This window comes from Podarcis erhardii (genome assembly GCF_964252035.2).
Source record: "Podarcis erhardii genome assembly, chromosome: 1".
Taxonomy (NCBI): Eukaryota; Metazoa; Chordata; class Lepidosauria; order Squamata; family Lacertidae; genus Podarcis; species Podarcis erhardii.
Genome location: NC_138497.1, coordinates 139500001 through 139519855, shown reverse-complemented (window position 1 = coordinate 139519855; position 19855 = coordinate 139500001). Strand labels below are relative to the sequence as shown.

The window sequence follows — 19855 nt, the reverse complement described above, 5'->3', positions numbered from 1 at the left end:
CCATCATGGTTTTTTTGTGTGCTCCCCCCCCCCTTTTTCTTTGAACAGCAGACCTCCATGACACACCACAAATGGCTTTTGAAAGTCTCTTCATTTTCCAAAATAGGTTTCTTTGCAGTACATTGTGGAGTGGAGATGTGGAGTTACTTGTCTGGCTCTTTGGATTCCATTCTATGCCCCATTCAAAAAGTTTAGGCACTTGCAACATTAAAATCTCCTTGCTGCTCCATAGTTCTTTCAAATACAGTAGTGTATTATTGATGGGGACAGATTGTTGAAACACCACACCCTGTGATTCCAGTCTCAAGGAGTGGGGCTCAAAACATAGCATTTTTCTCCTGGCAAGTGAAACTGACCAGGACAAATTTTGGGACATTTCTGAATTTATTTCTGGGGTGATCTATGGATTTTGCTTTAGTGGAGTGGGTTAATATAATTTTGTCTAGCTAAAAAGACTTGTATTACATATTCAAACATTATTTGAAGAAATAACAGCATTTAAAGAAATAGACAAAATCAAGGAGACTTTGACAAGTATAATTACTTTTGACTTTCTGAAATTTAAAAGAAAAGTCAGAGAGAGATTCCATTTAAATTAATAGTGAAAGGCTAAGGAGTAAATCTTACACAAATCTGGAGTAGAGTCCCTAAGATGGTTGGATGGTACCTTGTATGCCTCCTTCCAGGAACCCCTGCAGCCAAGCTGGTGCCAAACATATTGCTCTGCTTTCCTTTGGACCACATCAGTGAGGCTGATCTCAGTGTCTTGTTATCTGGACAGCCTGGGGCCTGTCCAGGGACCCCAGGGAGGTCATTTTGGTGCTGGTAACACCCCCGGAGGTGCACTCCATTTCCTCAAGACATACCGATGCCAACAGCAATGTTCCAACATAGATTTTGCAAGACCCGGCTCCAGAGTTCACCTGTGGTGCTCTATAGTCACCCACTTTGGACATAACAACGAATAAGCCATGGCTTGCATGTTCCCCATTCCATGTGCAAAGGGAAGAGATTCTGTTGCTTTGGGGGAACAAATCATGGTTTGTTACTACATCTGAACGCAGCAGACAGTGGCTTCTTCAAACCACATTTATGTTAACAAGGCAGGCTATCAAGCTTCATTTTTGTCATTTTGCATTGTATTCTGTACCTGTCTTAGCATGCTGATCAGCACCTATAAGGGCTTCCCTTAGACAGAACTGCTTTGTTCCTTGTTCCTTTTTCACAGCATGGAGCTCTGCCTCCAATGAAGTTCTAACTGGCAAAATGAGGACAATTCTGTATATCTTGTGTGGTTCTGCTCAATCTTAAGTATAGTGTCCATCCTGCAAAGAGCCTTTATCATTATGCAAAGGGTGGCAGAAAATACTTCATGAGTTAATACAAGCGAAATCAATTTCCTTTTTAGCTTTTCTTTGGTTATGAAAAATCTCTTCTTTTATTCTTCCTGAATTCCTTTGTAGTACATCTATGGTTTAAATAACTTTGCTGTATATTGCTGAATTGAAGGTAAGCTTGTTGAGTGCACAGCAGTGTATGCAAAGCCTCTAAACTGAGCCCTAAAGGTGTGGCAATGATCTGTCTCTAGAGAGAGCCATAACTTCTCACATTGCTGCCTCTTGTGCCAAATAAGAATGCATGTTTCAATGATATACAAAGCAGCCCTATTCATACCTACTCATGTATTGAGTTGAATGGGGCTTACCCCTGGGTCACTATGACTAGGGTTGTAGCTTATTCAATGCTACAGTATTGTTACTTCACAAGGGCAGAATGGGTTTGAGTATTTTTAAGCACCAGGCGAATATGTGTTTATTCTATTTAATTTAAAATATTTGTACCTCACCTTTCCATCCACCAGGATCCACAAAGCGATTTTAAACAGCAGTTTAAAAGGAGTTATCAAAACATAAAATAGCAACATAAGCAATAAAGCCAATGCCAAAGCAGCAAGAAAGCAACCATTATCACAGGAGCCAAGCAAGTTTCCCTCTGGGAGGAGTTGTATTCTAGGCACCAATATTGAGAAGGCCCTTTCCTGAATAGGCATTATCCATTAGATGACCGGGGGGGGGGGGGGCAGACATGGAGCCTCTGGAGATGACCTTTGTTCACGAGTCGGTTCATTCTAAAGAAGGTGGTTTGAGGCATCCCAGTCCGAAGAGGATACACAGAGCTTTAAAAGTCAAAACCAAAACCTTAGATTGAGCCTTAAAACAAACTAGTTGCATTTTGTAGAGCTTTCAGATGCAGCCCAATGTAACGCATATTACAGTAATCAAAAGGGCAATGTATTTTGTTTGACTATTTTATTAGTCTTTTTCAAAACCATCAATCACCACCACACATCTCCATTATCATAGATAACAATTTCTTTCCTACAGTCGTTTCCACCTTGGGAACAATAAAACATTTTCAGCTTTATTTTATTACTGTGGCTTGCCCCAAAAGCATGGGCTATGCATACCATTTGGCAATTAGGAGTGCTCTGCAGGTTTGCAGACTCCTGGCCTTATCTCCTCTTTCTTTCTTTTCAGCTTCACACGCCCCTTTCCTTTTCCTTCCTTGGTTAGCATCAAGACTGAACTGACATAGCCATAGGTAACACTACCCATAGTTAGATTCTAAACTAGAAATTGAGACCAGAATTAGAAAGTTGTCTCTGGTTCTAAAGCTAATTATGGTTAGCGGTTATTGTAACTATTCCAGTTCAGATATAACAGTGAACCACTGCTAACTCTAACTAGAGAAGGGAGGGAGAAGTATGAGGGAAAGGAGCATGGAAGCTGTTTACCAAACCATGGTTTGACAGTCAAGAACGGATGATGTTTGAATCAGACCAATTTTCAACACAAAAAAGAAGACATTCAGCATTACAAATGGCATTGTCAGCCATAACAATTAAAAAAAATTTAATGCAAGCTCACTCTGCTTCATGGTACTAAAAATGTGGTAAGAGCTAAGGTGACACAAATGTATAAATTCTGTGCAGAGCTGAAAATGTTGTACATGGGCAACCAGTTTAATGTGTGCATCTTGTGTGTGTGTCTTGGTGTCGCCTCATTTTTCCATCCTTTCCCTCTTCTGTTCTGTCAAAGAAGAAGAAGAAGAAGAAGACACAGTTAAAGGTCCAGTGGCTGATGAACCCAAACCTGCTGTTCCGCTTGGTGAGGAATGTGAGAAAATGAGTGATCCTGCTGAGCCTTTGCAACAGGCAGAGGGCTCCAAAGAGGCCCAGCAGGACTCCATTTCTGAAGACCAAGTGGCACGTAATGGGGGAAATGTCACCCTAGTTGAGGAGGAACCCTTGAAAGCCAAAATGCCTTCCTTGGGTGAGGAAGGTGTGTCCTCCTTAGGGACCTGCATGTGTTGGCTGCATTTGAGCTGTTCTCAAGCTTCCTCCACTCTGCTCCATTTACTCTTTCCCCCATTTAATACCCTCATGATTAATGCTCTTGTTATTATGCTTTGAGGAGTGCATAACAGGCAAGCCAACTGTGCAAATGCTGTGTGATGATGACATGGTTTCCCACCACTGCAGCTGATTCCTGACTTTCCCCCCTAACCATGACACAGTATGCTATGCAGCCAAGCTGATATATCACAAAACCTTCCCTCCCTCTTCATCACAGATGTGTTTGCCAGTCACATTGCTGATCTGTGTATATATTTTTTACTTTTTGTTTTTGATGCAGAGGTTCATCTGCTTTTCATTTCAAGAAACCCGCTGATTAACCTTGACTATGACATAAAGAGGCTTAAATTGTACCGATGTCTTTTGTTTGCAGTGTGCAGTGTATTTTTGCTTGTGCTTCAGTACATTCTGGCTCAATTTCTCCAAGGCTGCTGCTTTTTATGTCATATCTTTGCCATTCATTGCAGTCCACCTTGACCCTCCTTAGCCATTGCCAGAATTTTTTGTTTTCATCTTTGTTACCTTTCTTACAAGTTGATGCTGAAAATTGAAAACCCAGTGCGGGGAGAAAATTTGCATGGATTCCCGTGATATTTTGGAAACCAGAATGAAGAGCAAGATTAGACATTGAGGGTGAAATCCTGTGTTGCTAAGTCAAACAAATCATAATGAAGCTCTTTTACTTGAGGAAAAACTAAATACAAGTTCAGAGTTTGACCTCCTAATGAAATCTGTTAACCCTGTTAACCAGATTAGGCTGTGATCCAGAGTGTACTCATATTCTCAAGCACTTCCACAAATAATCGGACCAGAATTCAGCCTAACTTTTAATGGAATATTTGTGGAAAGTTTGATTAAGAGTGAAATGATTGAACACTAAGAATAAAAGTTGCTGAAGAAAAATCAGCTTAGCTTATATGACCTTTTAGACGAGGATGTCAGCATACGTTCTGTAGTACCAATCTAGACTAGATATAGAAGTGTTAATAGCAATGGGAGCTGTGGGGAAGGATTGGATTGGGATTGCAGCAGTGGAACTTCACTCTGATATAATTCCTATTAAACCCCACCCCTTTCCAAGCTATTTCCCTGCAGGTCAGATAGCACCTATTGGAGTCAGGAGTCTCAACTCGAAGATCCTCTCAACAGCTGCTATTCACACTTTTTAAAAAAATCACAGAAGATCCTTTTTATGGGTGATCTGATACACAGTACATATAACATTATTTCTGTCAAAATCTCTCATAAATAACTCCCATTAAAACTTAAGTCATAGACTAAAAAAATGAATTATCTAATTGACCAGTAACTGGTTGAAAAAGAGTTCCCAGAGGGCAGGAATAAAATGACAACTTTTACGATGAAGTAAATAAATAGTGTGTAATCCGCCCTGGTCCAATGTTCTGCCTTAGGAATGAGTATAGTTTCACCTGTAAAAATCCTTAAGTCAGGGCACATAGGAAGGAATTCAATGTCATATTATTAGTACTGTTCCATCAGTACAATAATGTCTATTGCTAGACAAAACAACCTCTCCTTGTTTTCCCACCATGGAAAGAGCTTTTTAACCCACCTGCCTTGCTTGCTGGGCTCAGAAAGTTTATGAGAAAGCTCCCACAAGATCCTGTAGGAGACTTGCAGGGCTTTCCCAGAACCCAGAAAACAAGGCGGGGAGCTTAAAATCTCATCTTTCATGGGGAGGGGGCATAGTGTAAGGCCCACTCAACAATGGCTTCAAACAAGTGTCCAGAGGAGGGCAACCAAAATGGTCAAAGGCCTGGAAACGATGCCTTATGAAGAACGGCTAAGGGAGCTGGGCATGTTTAGCCTGGAGAAGAGGAGGTTAAGGGGTGATATGATAGCCATGTTCAAATATATAAAAGGATGTCACATAGAGGAGGGAAAAAGGTTGTTTTCTGCTGCTCCAGAGAAGCGGACACGGAGCAATGGTTCCAAACTACAAGAAAGAAGATTCCACCTAAACATTAGGAAGAACTTCCTGACAGTAAGAGCTGTTCGACAGTGGAATTTGCTGCCAAGGAGTGTGGTGGAGTCTCCTTCTTTGGAGGTCTTTAAGCAGAGGCTTGACAACCATATGTCAGGAGTGCTCTGATGGTGTTTCCTGCTTGGCAGGGGGTTGGACTCGATGGCCCTTGTGGTCTCTTCCAACTCTATGATTCTATGATTCTATGATTCTAAGTAGGGATGCTCACATGGGGCCATTTGTGGCGTGGGGTCATTCTGGCTTTGTGCAATTTTGCTTATATGTGAAATAGCCAGAAATGTAACCCTCATGTAAGATGAGCTCTTACCTGTGCTATCTCTCTATCTATTTAGCAAATACTTAAGAGATGGAGGCTAGACTTGATAGATGTATACAGCATTAAACACAAACTTAGAGAACTTGAGTAGAGAGAAACGATCCTCTCTTTCACATTAAAATCGACCAGAGACGTTAAATGAGCAGCAGTTTAAGGTCAAATTACACAACTGTAGTCCTGTGCCGGAATCATAATTTACAGAATTAACTAACACAAAATATGATGAGGACCATTGTCTTGGATGGCTTCCTCCCCACATATAAACCTGTTCAGAGAGAGCAGGTTGCTCAGTGGCAACTAGTTGCGTTAGCTAAAAGTTAGCCCTCCAAAGACAGCATACCTTTGTTCACCAGGTGCTGAGCACTGTCACCATGATGCCTGGCTTGTGAGCTTCCAGAGGCACCAGGCTGGCCGCTTTTAGAGCCAGAATTTGGGATGAAGGTGTTTCCAAGCAAGGGGATTTATATGAACTGTGAAGCATATAGTGCACTTAGCTAGGGGGATTAGGGGCTTCCAAGCTTGTTCAAATGAAACAACTGCTCTGCTAAAGGACAGCTGTTTCCCAGTTTGGAACAGTTTCTCTGGATCACAGCCGTAGTGTGGATCACAGTTCTTAACAAGTTTATCTCAGTCTCTCACAGTGCCTAATCTGATGTAAGAATGTGATCATTAAAAATAGTGGCAGTGTTGCAAAATGATCATTTGTGGGAAATGAAGCAATACCAAATATTTCCATAGAAATATGTGACTGTTGAGGGACGTGGGTGGCGCTGTGGGTTAAACCACAGAGCCTAGGACTTGCCGATCAGAAGGTCGGCAGTTCGAATGCCCGCGACGGGGTGAGCTCCCGTTGTTTGGTCCCTGCTCCTGCTAACCTAGCAGTTCGAAAGCACGTCAAAGTGCAAGTAGATAAATAGCTACCGTTCCGGTGGGAAGGTAAACGGCCTTTCCGTGTGCTGCTCTGGTTCGCCAGAAGTGGCTTAGACATGCTGGCCACATGACGCGGAAGCTGTCTGCGGAGAAACGCCGCCTCCCTCGGCCTATAGAGCTAGATGAGCGCGCAACCCCAGAGTCGGTCACGACAGGACTTAATGGTCAGGGGTCCCTTTACCTTTTATGGGACTGTTGATCGGGATGAATTGTTTTTCAATTTCCTGTTCCTGGGTTTAGAAGGATACCAAGAACAATATATACTTTGCAGCTGAATCCTAGACATGCTTACTCAGAAGTAAGCTTGCTGAATTCAGTGGGGTTTACTCACAAGCAAGTGTGCACAGGATTGCAGTGTTAATGTTTATTCCTTTTGAAACTGATTTCTTTTGAAACAAGTGGGATAAAAATTGTGCTGTATGCTGAGCTGAAATGGTTCCCACTGAAATAATTATATATGTTGAGAATACAGAATTTTGCCAAGCTTTTTCAGGACATTTTTAAAGACATGTGTAACCATGATTGTAATATGATGTTGTAGATTGCATTATGCAGGCCCTGTAATTGTCTGAGGAAACAAAGTCTTATTGAGCATGGCATATAATGTTTAGGAAAGGCATCACTATATAAAATGTTACCAAAGGATATAGGCAAATGAAGAATTACAATTTCCATGAGTTTTAAATAAGAAAATCTAAGGCTTGAGCTTTTCAGCAATGTGCTGGAAGCTGCAGTGGCACTGATTTTGTTTTGAATCAGTGGTAGATCTTCACATTTTATATTAACATCTGGATTTTGAAAACAGTATTTAATGTCTTTAATGACAGTAATCTGATTTTTAAAAATATATGAAGGGGGGGGGGGAATGTTCCTCCTGTAATAACTGAAAATTGGTGAATAAATTGCTTTGTAACTATTATTTGATTGAGCTCAAATAAAAGGAATCATATCATTAAATGGATTTAGAAGTTTGAATGTTAAATATAATGTGCAGCCTATCACAAATATTATGCCTATGTATGACTGTAATTCAGAATTTATATCATTGAGTGATATCCATTGTCAGGCAGAGAAGGACTGTTGAAATCAATAGATTTAAGTTTTTTAACTGATTTCAGTGGGTCTCTTCTGAGGATGACTGGCGTTGGATATCACCCATTGTACCATAAAGCGTAATAAGATTAAGTTGGGTTTATCTGTAGTGTAATGCTTGTGAGGAAACTGGCCTATGATTTTAAAAGCATAATAATTTGTCATTAAACTATAGGTAGGTTTGCGTGTATCACAGGAGTTATTATTAATACTTTAAATAAAGATTTGTCCCTCTAAAAGAGAGAAAAACCATCTGTTTAAAAAAGACCTCTAAAAAGGTACCATTGCATGTGACCCCCCCTTTTTTAACCACTCTGCCATGCCAAATAATGCTGTAAACTAGTCTGCTGCTGCCTGTGAATGCTTTAAGTAATCTGTTGTAAAATCCAATCAAACAACTACAGATTTACTTGCAGCTTCGAAGATGGAAATCCATGAGGAGCATGCAGGCCTTTTTGCAGCTGAGCCATTAGGCCCAAAGGAACCAGAGAAAGGAAGTAAGACTAGTGAGCAACCTATACACGATGCCTTAGTTCAACAGCCAGCAAAAACCGAGACTTTAGAAACAACAGAATCACAAGGCAAAGGAGAAGAAAAAATACTCCCAACCCTGTCAGGACAGACCTTAGATGCCAGTCCACAGAAGAAAGAAGACAGGAATTCTATAAAAGCAGATTTTGATTTCACTGGAGAGCCACATCTACATAAAGAACCGAAAGATTTGTCAACAGAGCTGCACAAAGAAAGTAAAACAGATGAAAAGGCTCCAGAGGCCCAGAAACCTGCCGCTGAAGCACAACCCTTCAGGTCTAGAGATGGCCAGTTTGATACTATAAAAAGTGACTTTACCTCTCATGAAAGCATAGGTTGTTTCTCATCTTCAGAATTTACAGTGGGCCAAAAAAGCACAGTTAAAACTGTGTTTTCTTCTGAAACTTTGCCAGTTACTCTACATAAATCTGAGCCACATGGTAGTAGAAACATGATGCAAATATCTACTGCTTCAGAGATTGTCAAAGATAGAAAAATTGACAAAGAGCAAGCAAAAAAACATGAAGAAGAATTTGAAGTATTGACTTCTCATGCCTCAAAACAAATTACAGTGCAGACGCCCACCCAGAATGTTCCTCTTTGGGAGGAAGAGAAAGATATGACAGAGGATGAAAGCGACGAGGAGGGGTACTCCATTTCCAGTGGACAAAAGCTCAAGTCATCTGGTACTCTCAAAGCAGAAGCAGAGTTGGAGAAAACTGAGGTTTCATCAACATGGGATATTAAAAAAGAGGAAAAGCATGGCACAGAGAGTTCTACAGAAAGACTCAGCCAAGAATTACTTCCTAAAAAAGTAAATGAGCCTTTAGATAAAGCTGTATTGTCTGCAGCAATAGAGAAACCCACTGCTGAACCCAGCAAAGAATCTCTGCAAGGAAAGGATGGGAAAGGGGAAGTGTTCTCAGCTGCAGATTCAGAAGCTCACAAAATGCAGATAGAGGAGGATAAATCAGGAATGTCTACATATTTTGAGACTTCCACCCTTAAAGATGAAGCTTTCAAGAGTGACATCCTACAGCAAGGCAATGATTACTATGAACTGAGTGTTACTAAAGAGGAGACCTACGACCCTTACCATAAAGATTTCATCATATCTAAGAAAGACACTGAGCAATTTCAGCCAGAGACATATCAACACACCAGCGTACCTGCTCATGAAATGGGATACAGCACCCTTGCCCAGAGCTTCCCAGATGATTCTGAGGAACCTAGTTCCCCTACAGAAAGAATGTACACCATTGACCCAAACGTATATGGGGATAAGAGAGAACTCCACAGTAAAAATAAAGATGACTTAACTCTAAGCAGGAGCTTGGGGCTTGGTGGGAGATCTGCCATAGAGCAGAGGAGTATGTCAATTAATCTGCCCATGTCCTGCTTGGACTCTATAGCACTGGGGTTTAACTTTGGGCGGACACATGACCTTTCACCACTAGGTTCAGATATTATGGATAATGCTAGTGGCGATGAAGGTGATGATTATTTGCCAGCCACTACTCCAGCAGTAGAAAAGTCTCCCTCTTTCCCATCAGTGAGCAGGGAAGAAGATGAGAAAACTGAAGAGTCCAAAGTAAAACAAGGAGGAGAGATCCAAGTGGAGCCTTTGTGTGAGTCACCCTTCCTGGCTAAAGATTATTACAAAAACGGGACTGTAATGGCGCCTGATTTACCTGAAATGTTGGACTTAGCAGGCACAAGGTCAAGAGAAGCATCTGTGAGTGCAGATGCTGAGGTAGTCCACAGGAAGTCTGTTCCTTCAGAAGCAGTTGTAGAGGACAGTGGAGTGGCCCAGCTCCTCATGGCCGACGAGAACCATATGACTCTAAAAGCAGACAGTCAACTAGAAGATTTAGGTTACTGTGTTTTCAATAAGTACACGGTGCCAATGCCATCTCCAGTACAGGACAGTGAGAATTTGACAGGGGAAAGCTGTCCCTTTGATGAAAAAATTAGAAGAGGTGTCGTTGCAGACCTTTCTTTGATAGAAGTGAAGTTGGCAGCAGCTGAGAGAGCCAAAGAAGAAAGAGAGGCCTCTGGGGAATCAGCAGTTTTAGGCAAAGAATTTGAGCAGGAGAGAAAAGCTATTGATAAACTAGATACTGTGCTAGAAAAAAGCGAGGAACAAGGTGACTCTAAAGACGTTTGTTCTCATGAGGACACTGAACATGAAAAAGCAAAGCCTGCTCCAACTTTAGAAAATGCAGGTGATAAACATATAGTTGGACTGGAAGAGAAAGGTTCTTCATTATCTGAGAAAGAAAAAAAAGCTGTTCACATTGCTGAAGAGACAGGCAAGGCAGAAATTTCCTATAAACCAGACTATGATGCTATAAAGCATGAGATGGATTCTGCTGCTCTGCAAGTTGAGCAAGAAAACCAGACTAAGTTAGGCGTTCATGTCACTGAGCCTGTTACAGAGCAAGGCACAGATGAGGGTCAAGAAAAGACCCTCTCAACATTGCCCCAAGATTCTGCAAAAGCAGAACCTGCTCAAATGAAAGATGCCAATAAACTGTCTGAAACTGAAGTTAAGGAGAAAGGAGCGAAGCCTGACCTGGTTCACCAAGAAGCAGTAGATAAAGAAGAATCATATGAGTCAAGTGGTGATAATGACCAAGCACAAGAGGGCTTGCCTGTAGAAACTTTAAAACCATATGATGACAAATTAGAACTAGAAAGCCCTTCTTTGTTGGAAGAGGAGATGGCATCACAATTGACAGTGGAACAACCAGTTACAGAAAGAGGTGAATGTAAAGCTACCAAAGACGAAACAACTGAAATTCAAATGGAGAACATATCACAGCCTAAGGAAGATAATGTGGAATCTCTAGGATTGGAAGGCTCTGTAAAAACTGAGGCATTGCAGGAAGAAGAACAAGAGAAGGAAAGTAAGCAAGCAGAAGAACAAGAGGAAGAGAGTAAGCAAAAAGAAGATAATGAGGAAGACAGTAAACTAGAGCAAGCAGAAGAAATTAAGCAAGAACAGCAGAAGGAAAAGATCATGCAGGAAGGTGAGAAAGAGAGTAGACAAGAAGAAGAAAAGAGGAAGCAAGAGGAAGACATTAAGAAAGAAGAGATTGAGCAGGAAGAAGGAGAGATGAGGCAAAGAAGCAAAGAAAGGGACTTTGAGATACCTGGTGAAGAGCTTAAGGTGTGTGAAGCTGGCCCTGGGCAAATGCCTGAACTCAAAGGAGTAATAGAGTCTGTGGTTACAATTGAGGATGACTTCATCACAATAGTGCAGACCACAGTCGATGAGGGAGAAACCAGCTCCCACAGTGTGCGCTTTGCAGAAGCACCACCGGCGGATACAGAAGAAGAAAGCGTCCATCCTGAAGTGGAGGTGGAGGTGGTGACTGATGTCGAAGCAGAGACAAAAGAAAGCTCTCTGGAAGCTCCTGGCTCCCCTGAACAAGAAGAAATCCCTTTGACTGATTACAAGACAGAGACGTATGATGACTATAAAGATGAAACAACCATCGATGACTCCATCCTGGACACAGACAGCATATGGGTGGATACTCAAGGTGTGCCTTATCCTTTTTTCATTTTTTTGTTTCTGAAATTATTCATTAATAATTAATAATTAATAATAATTAATATTACCACATTCAGGAATATTGTTAAAATAATGACAATAGGAAATAATCTGATTTTTAAAAATGAAATCCCACTGAAGCACTATTAACATTTTACTAATTCTGTTTTGTTGTTGTTGTTGTTGTTGTTGTTATAATTTACTCTGATCCTGCAGATGATGATAGGAGCATCATGACGGAACAGTTAGAGACTGTTCCTAAAGAGGAGAAGGCAGAGAGAGAATTGCGGAGACCGTCTCTTGATAAACATAAAAAAGAGAAACCTTTAAAAACTGGGAGAGGCAGGATTTCTACTCCTGAAAGAAAAATAGCTAAAAAGGAACCTAGCACTGTCTCCAGAGATGAAGTGAGAAGGAAAAAAGGTTCATGTAATACTATCTTTTTCCTATAATGCCATACTGTGAGTTGTTCACCTGTTTTATAGGAGTATTTTAGCAGTACTGTTACACATTTAATCAAGAATATTCATTTGTGTTAACAGCAAGGCATTCAGTCTACATTGCTTCCAGCCACTCCAGTTTAGGCTGATGATTTCTTTCTTTTATGGAGTAGGAAAACATCCGGTATGAGAATTCAGCTCTGCTTACTTGGATTCATTAATACCAAATAAATAACACTAGCATAAAGTCACGTATGTACCATGACTTTGCTAGTGCTCTGGGTAGCCATGTGGCAATCTTTCCATCTGCTTAGTTGCTGAATCTAGTATGTAAAATATCCCACTATTATTCCCCATGTGCAAGAGGCAGAGAATTGTCAGTGGGCACCAGTCAGGGGCATGGGTGGCGCTGTGGTCTAAACCATTGAACCTCTTGGGCTTGCCGATCAGAAGGTTGGCGGTTCGAATCCCGCGACGGGGTGAGCTTCCGTTGCTCGTTCTCAGCTCCTGCCCACATAGCAGTTCGAAAGCATGTCAAAGTGAAAGTAGATAAATAGGTACCGCTCCGGCGGGAAGCTAAACGGCGTTTCCGTGCGCTGCTCTAGTTCGCCAGAAGCGGCTTAGTCATGCTGGCCACATGACCCGGAAAAACTGCGGACAAATGTCGGCTCCCTCGGCCAGTAAAGCGAGATGAGTGCAGCAACCCCAGAGTCGTCCATGACTGGACCTAGTGGTCAGGGGTCCCTTTACCTTTTACCAGTCAGATCTGTGGCTCCACTGGGTTTTGAGCCCTGGTTAATGTCCAGCATTTTGTCCAAGCCAAAGTGAGGCCTAGATCCTGCAGATCTGTCACTTAACAACAACAACAAAAAAAACCTCCATTGTTTGCACCAGTGGAACATAGCACATACCCTTCCAGACATAGCCTTGGAAGCTGCCCAGTACAATTGCACTGCTAGATGGCAGGAGTGTGCAGGCTGGAGTGGGAATATGCCCTCATTCTATGCAGTTTGTACAGAAGGTGCCTGGCTTGCACGGTCAGAGTGTGGTGACAGGTAAAGTGACACTTGCTACCCAATGAAGGGTCAGTTGTTGCCTGCAACAACTACGAGTCGTCTCTGGGCCTTGGTAGGCTCACATTCTAACTGAAGGTCTAAAACATGGTACCAACAGCCAAAATGTCATGTTGAAATATATTTCGGTTTCTTGGTTTTTTTTATTTCTGATTGTATGCTCTTGTTTTCTTGTCTATAGCTGTATATAAGAAAGCTGAACTTTCTAAAAAAGCTGAAGTTCAGGCTCACTCTCCCTCCAGGAAAATCATTTTAAAACCTGCTATCAAACATACTAGACCAACTCATCTCTCCTGTGTTAAGCGGAAGCAGACAGGTGATTGTGCTGTCTTGAATTTATGCAACGTGGCTGGCAAACATAGACATTACTATTGTTATTATTATTTGTAATCTCATTGCTCTACTGGCTGCTCTGGTTTTGATTTTAGTTTTCTTAGTCCCCCTTCTGAGACCTTTTTCTGCTGTCATGAATGATACTGCTTTTTTGTATTATGCATTTGTTTGTTTGTTTGTTTGTTTGTTTGTTTGTTTGTTTGAACAGAGACCATGATCATGTATGCTTGTCATGCTTGGATTTCCCAAGTTCTGTAGTTGTTTCTTGGCATTGTGGTTTGACAGTGGTGTTGTAGAAATTTCTCTGTTTTGCCTTGTTCTGTTTTATTTTCTCTCTCTCCATTTTGCTCTGTTCTGGTGGGAAGTGCTAATGGCTTTAAACCATGGTTTACATTTTTTCATCTATATCCCTTTTTTTCCTCATGCATAATAAGAAGAAGCATTTCAGCATTGCTCGGCTTGTATTTATATTGTATGCATTAGCTGTTTCAAATCTATTAACGTATTTTGTATATTGAAAGTTTGATGTATTGAAACACAAAACCTTCAGGGTAAATTGAGCTCTGCCAGGAAGTGGAAAGTGAAGAAATCTGTAGTCACTAGGACTATGAATCTATAACTTTCCATCTTTTTCTGCAATGAGGACCTTGGACAATACAGGAGGGGAAAATAGGGGATTCTTTCAGTTTATGCATCTCTCTGTTGTCATTCAGAGGAACAGAAACTTGGGCTTTCCAGGGCTTTCCAGGCAGCGAGTGGAAGCATAAATGGATGCAAACCTACAAGGAATGACGCTGTGTGATTTGCACTGAAATGAAAAAGATTGGATTTGCACAACCCCACCATTTTAGTTGGATCTGTGTGCGGAAACTTAAGTGGATCATGCACATGCTCTGCCTCTTCACACATTCACACACTAACATTATTTGATCCCTATCCTTCAAAGGGAAGAAGAATAAAAAGCATCCTCATTCTCTTTCAATACTTTTATGTAAAGAATTCATCAGATGATTCTACTAACTCCAGGAAAAAATGTTTCCCTCACCCAAGCACTGGAAAAATATTCCCACTTAGTATTTTCTTAGAATATAAAATTGTAAATAGGTGTGTCATTTAATAACTTACAAATATAAGAACGCTTCTTGTTAATAGACTTCATCTCTGTATCTTCAGTTTAATGCCGTGTAGTAACCAAAACCTGCAAAGCTTTTTAAAAAGATTAACCCAAATTATATTGAGAGAAAGTTGGCCTTTCAGTTATGTTTTTGTTTTGTTTTTTACAAAAGGAGGCTATATTTCATTTTCAAAATAGCTGTACAGATTATTCCTCATCCACTACACAAATAAAACTGTAACTCAGCAAATATATCCACATAGTGTATTACATAATATTTTGTGGTCTATGCATGTTGATTCACAAAATGAGTCATTAGGCACACTTGGACCCACTAAAGTAAGGTTCATGCCAGTAGGGCATGCGGGTGGAACTAAGTGCATCCCGTCCTGTTTCTGGGGGGATCTTTAATGGGAACACTTTTAAAATCAGCATGGTAACACACATTTTTTTTGGGGGGGGGGATCCTCTTAAACCTCTATGTTTACATGGAGGAGACTATGTTTTTCTGTACTATTCCCCCTGAGGGTGAAAGAACATTATCAAATCATCTCAGTTTAAAAGTAAAAATAAAAAATTAGAGGAATGAAAGTAATGCCCATCCATTGGACCATCATAAAGGAATTCACAGGGCTGCAGGTTCTGAAGTGGGCCCATGATCCAATACTGGCTGTTAGCTACTGTTCAAATCAGGTGAGTCTTTTTTGGAATCCAAGTTCAGCAGATTCAAGACCCCCCCCCCCCCACTTCCAGCCAATCCCTGCAATATATAGTAACCACTATCTGGATTAGGGTTCTGAGAAAGAAAAATGTGCAATTACTATAACTACTGGGTTCTGCTTGAAAAGATCACCACATGGTGATGTTAACAATGCAACTAGATGGCTGGCTGTAGCCTTTAACTACATTCAGCCTTTTGCCAAGTGAGCTGCGTTTTCTCGACTCCAGCAGACCCTCAGAAACCCAGAGGTGGGAATTACAGGAATCTCCATGTTAGTAGAGACCCTACATATAGCCAGTGTATACATTTCTATGATTAATTTCCATGACTTTTTCCTTCGGTAAAAACAGCTGTTGGTGGCTTCAGGCTAAGTAGAGGTGCAGGAAGAGAGGGAGAGAATTTTTTACCTGCTATCTGTCAATTCAAAATTTCCCTCCCTGTCCCCAAGGAGAAAAACAACTGGTTGAGCAGTTTTGAGCAAACAATGGCTGGCATGCACACACATGTGTGTTGGCAACAATGCTCACTTGTCATATGAAAGCCTCTCCTCAGTTTTCTGTTCCACATGAGCAATGATCAGCTGTCAATATAAAGAATACATGAGAGGCCTAAGAGATGATCTAGTCCTCGCATGTGGAAATCCATCATCAATGCAAAGAGAAGTAGGTATTGGGGCTGCGATCCACAGTTCCCTACCACCATAATGGCTGAGCTTGAAGAAATGTGCCTTCTGCATGGTTTGTGACAGCAAACCAGGATCTAAAAGTGATTTTCACATCCTGGCCTATTTTCTCTAACTAGAGTTTAAACAAACCATAGTTCCCCAAGTTCAGTTGTCACAGGGAACTGTAATTAGCTTAGTTTAAAAATTGGGTGCAAAAACATTCTATCTCTTCTGAAGTGGAAAAGAGGAAGGGAACAGGGAGCAGACAGTCTCAAGGCCAACTGTGGCTTGTGCATCTTTATGAACTTGGTCTATAAGTAAAAGGTTTAGAGGCTTTTTAAAAGAAAAAGCTGAAAATGCAGGGAAGGCTTCCCCCTGTAATGATAGCCTTAGAGATCTTGGGAAGCTGGTAGCCAGTGCTCTTCTCTTAGTCATGAAAAGAGTGCAGATTATTTGACTGTATTAGGCCAGCCTTGTATTTGTTTCTGATGGATTTTACCCAGTTTTCCAGTTGCTAATTTCTAAGCAGGAAAAGATAAGTCTCTCAAATGCTAGGATTGTGAGCTGATGTTGTTAATGTCCTTGTTTTAAAATTGTGAATTTTGATGAAAGAAGTGGTAATTGCAAATCATGGGTTCTTCAGAATGCTCTTAGTTTTTTATCAAACATTTCTCATATTCTCTTTTTCTTGTATGGGTAAGCAAATTCAAAGGTCACTAGCAGGTATATTTTTATAGTAGTAATTTTGAACATATTTACATGGAATGTAAGTCCCATTAAATTTGTCAGTGGGACTTTGTGCTGTGTAAACATGCAAAGGATTGGCGTTAAGAATGGTAATAGAGCTTAGGTTCTAGAAAAAGAAACTAATTCATAAAATCAAGTATACCTGCAGTTGTTCCAGATTTTGATCAGAGTGGTTTTCCTTCTTTCTCAATACACAGAATGGAAAAGAAAAGAAAGGAATTCTTTTAGAAAGCATTTTAAGTCACCACTACCATCCAAACATTGTCGTAATTTGTACTTCACATTTTGATTGGTTGAAAATGTAAGACTGTTCTTCCTTTGTGACATCACAACATTGATATCATAGGGCAAACGGGCATCAGCTCAGGCTATGTGAACTGGGTCAAACATGTATTAGGTTTGTCTTAATCACCTTAAATTTCATGGTGTATGCCCCAGGAGTAAATATGTTTCTTGCATGATTAAACTGTTAGCCAAACTCCAAAGGACAGGGTGAAGTCATGATCCAGGTTCATTGTTCAGATGGAGGAGTTGTTATGCTTTCAGGTAAGTCAGCAAAAAAGGTGTTTTGCCCTCATTTCAGAGCATTGGATTATTGGAGTGGCAGTGGATGATTGGAGTCTAATAAAATGAGAGGTATCTGTTATGGGGATAGGTGAACAGCAGCAGAATTTATGGGGGGGGGGGAAATTATACAGGCATTTTGTACTGAACATTCTCTGCCAGATATTGTTTGACTGAAACTCTTTCCTTTGTCTTCTGCTTTGATACTCTCCGCTACAAATTATCATCTGTCTTTAGGTAGGATGTTATTTAAGTGAGGGTCACATATCAAAGGAAAAGTGCAGTCGTGTTGGCAATAAACTTGAGTTCAAACCATTGGAACTGTAGGCAAACAAGTCTTGCCACATTTGCCTAGGCCAATGAGAATCAACCTCAACTAAAATTTGAAATAGTTTAACAAATGGAAGACTCAAAGATGCCTTTTGCCCAACAGCTGCCTTAGCAAGCATTTCATAAACTACACTACCTGCTACTGTTATTAACAATGTGTGTACAGTTCAGTTATCAGCGGATGATCAAAATAGCAGAGCACATTCAAGCTCTATGCATGTTTTATAAATACCAGGAGGTAAACTTGGGGATGGGGAGGGGGGAGTGCAGATGATCTTGCTCGCTCCTCCCTCTTCATCATCATTTTAGTGACCTTGTGGAATTATTTTTCATTATACAAGCATATATTGCACACACTGGATTTCAAAGTACCAACTGTGGATTCTGAACTGGGCCCTTGGTCCGGTCCAGGGTTATGATTCATCATGATCAAATAATGTGAGTCTATTTTAAAATCTGAGTAGAGGGGTTTCCCTGCTCATCCCATGTTCACAAAAGGTCAGAGAAAGATACTATGATATTATGGTTGTTGATTGCCTGAAAAAGATTCCAAAATTATCCAGAACTCACGTTACCTTGGAAAGCTTTCTACATCCTTGCCCAAGACAGAGAAAACCAGATAACCGTTTTTAATTTGCTAGTTTGAATTTGTTTTTTTTAATTAGCATTAGCTATTGCTAATAATGAATTCATTTGTGTCTTAATATTGCATGGCAATTCAAACTGAATATGTTAAGGGTGAGTTTGAAATTACCATTAAGGGTCTTTTTCTTTCTGTGTACCTAATAGCTGCTGGTGGTGAAACAAACCAAGGTCCTGGGGTGTTTAAGCAAGCAAAGGAAAAACTTTCAGTGAGTAGACTTGTTTTCTTTTTTATTCATGTTTTCACATTCATTTTTGTATTCCAGATGGTTTTATGGTCATATCTGAAAGACAGGTGAAAATCTTTTAGGAACCATTTGCCAGTTTTAAGACAATTGATTTTCAGAATTACTCATATATTATTAAAACTTCCTAATTGGTACACACTGTAGAATGGAGATTGGCAACATATTAAGCTACTAAACTATGTATTTAATTTTCGATTCACTTAATATGGTACAACCACAATAACCTCAATTGCACTATTCTTTACCAATTGACTTCCATCTACCAGTGTGGAGGAGACCAATTTACTTTCCCCCTAAATGGAAGTACTTGCATTTAAATCTGATTTAAAGGGCAACCTGAACTACGGTATGTCTGCTCAAAAGTAAGCCACATTGAATTCAATTGGACTTACTCCCAGGTAAGTGGGCTAGCACTGCATTCCCAGTTTCAGTTACTTTGACCCAGAAATCAGTTTGCCAGGGTCATTATATGAGAGCAATCCCATACCAGCTTTACACTGAGCTGAAGATACACCACCACGTTCACTGCTCAACCTGGAAGGAAAGTGGGAAAACACATAAGTAGAAAATTCAGAAGCAGCAGGAAACACTGATGAAGGACAAGATCCCATGTCCCACTCAAACACAGAGGGATCCTTTAATTCACTAAGATGGGGGACATTCCCTGCATCATCATACACACATCCCACAGATCAGTGTCACAGCACTCCATTTCCTTCAGCCCCAGCAGCAGAGTCATCACTGTGTGTCCCCGGGTATCCCTACAGACGGGTTCAAACTTCTCATGGGCTCAATACATGGAAAGGGGAGGAAAGGAGAAAGCACACAGTGCAGCTACCACATAGCTTCCTGCTCAAGGGTTCTTCAGAAAGCATGCACAGCTCTCCTGGGAGAGTGGTGCAAGTCGCACCCAGAAGCAGCCGACAGATCAGCCTTTCTCAGCCTGTGGGTCCCCAGATGTTGCTGAACTCACATCACCCCTAGCTAGCAAGGCCAGAGCTCAGGGATGCTTTGAGTTGTAGTCCAACAACATCTGGGGACCCACAGGTTGAGAACCGCTGCAATAGATCAAGATGCACACTGAAGCAGCAACCACCTCCAGTGGCTCGCTCCATAGGGCATGCATGAGAC

General features: G+C 40.9%; 1 protein-coding gene and 1 long non-coding RNA gene across 43 annotated transcripts in view; one reads left to right on the top strand and one right to left on the bottom strand.

Annotated features, from left to right (window-relative positions):
- The window catches only part of MAP2 (microtubule associated protein 2), a 343536-nt gene that overhangs the window by 282946 nt on the left and 40735 nt on the right, over window positions 1-19855 (top strand). For 16 of the 41 annotated variants that reach the window (XM_081851870.1, XM_081851868.1, XM_081851863.1 and 13 more), the window contains 5 exons: window positions 3096-3341; window positions 8175-11837; window positions 12065-12271; window positions 13543-13677; window positions 18624-18685. In XM_081851870.1, coding sequence (XP_081707996.1) covers window positions 3096-3341; window positions 8175-11837; window positions 12065-12271; window positions 13543-13677; window positions 18624-18685 — 4313 coding nt within the window. Of the gene's footprint in view, window positions 1-3095; window positions 3342-8162; window positions 11838-12064; window positions 12272-13542; window positions 13678-18623; window positions 18686-19855 lie in introns of all 41 variants that reach the window. The other 25 variants (XM_081851849.1, XM_081851862.1, XM_081851848.1 and 22 more) reach the window with 10 other exon arrangements.
- Window positions 806-16165, bottom strand: LOC309335554. 2 transcript variants are annotated; one of them, XR_014153571.1, is made up of 3 exons: window positions 14820-16165; window positions 3770-3955; window positions 806-3089 (listed from the first exon to the last, which is right to left on the bottom strand). It is a non-coding gene; the product is annotated as an uncharacterized lncRNA (long non-coding RNA). The 2 variants fall into 2 exon arrangements; XR_014153572.1 differs by having other exon boundaries at window positions 806-3084.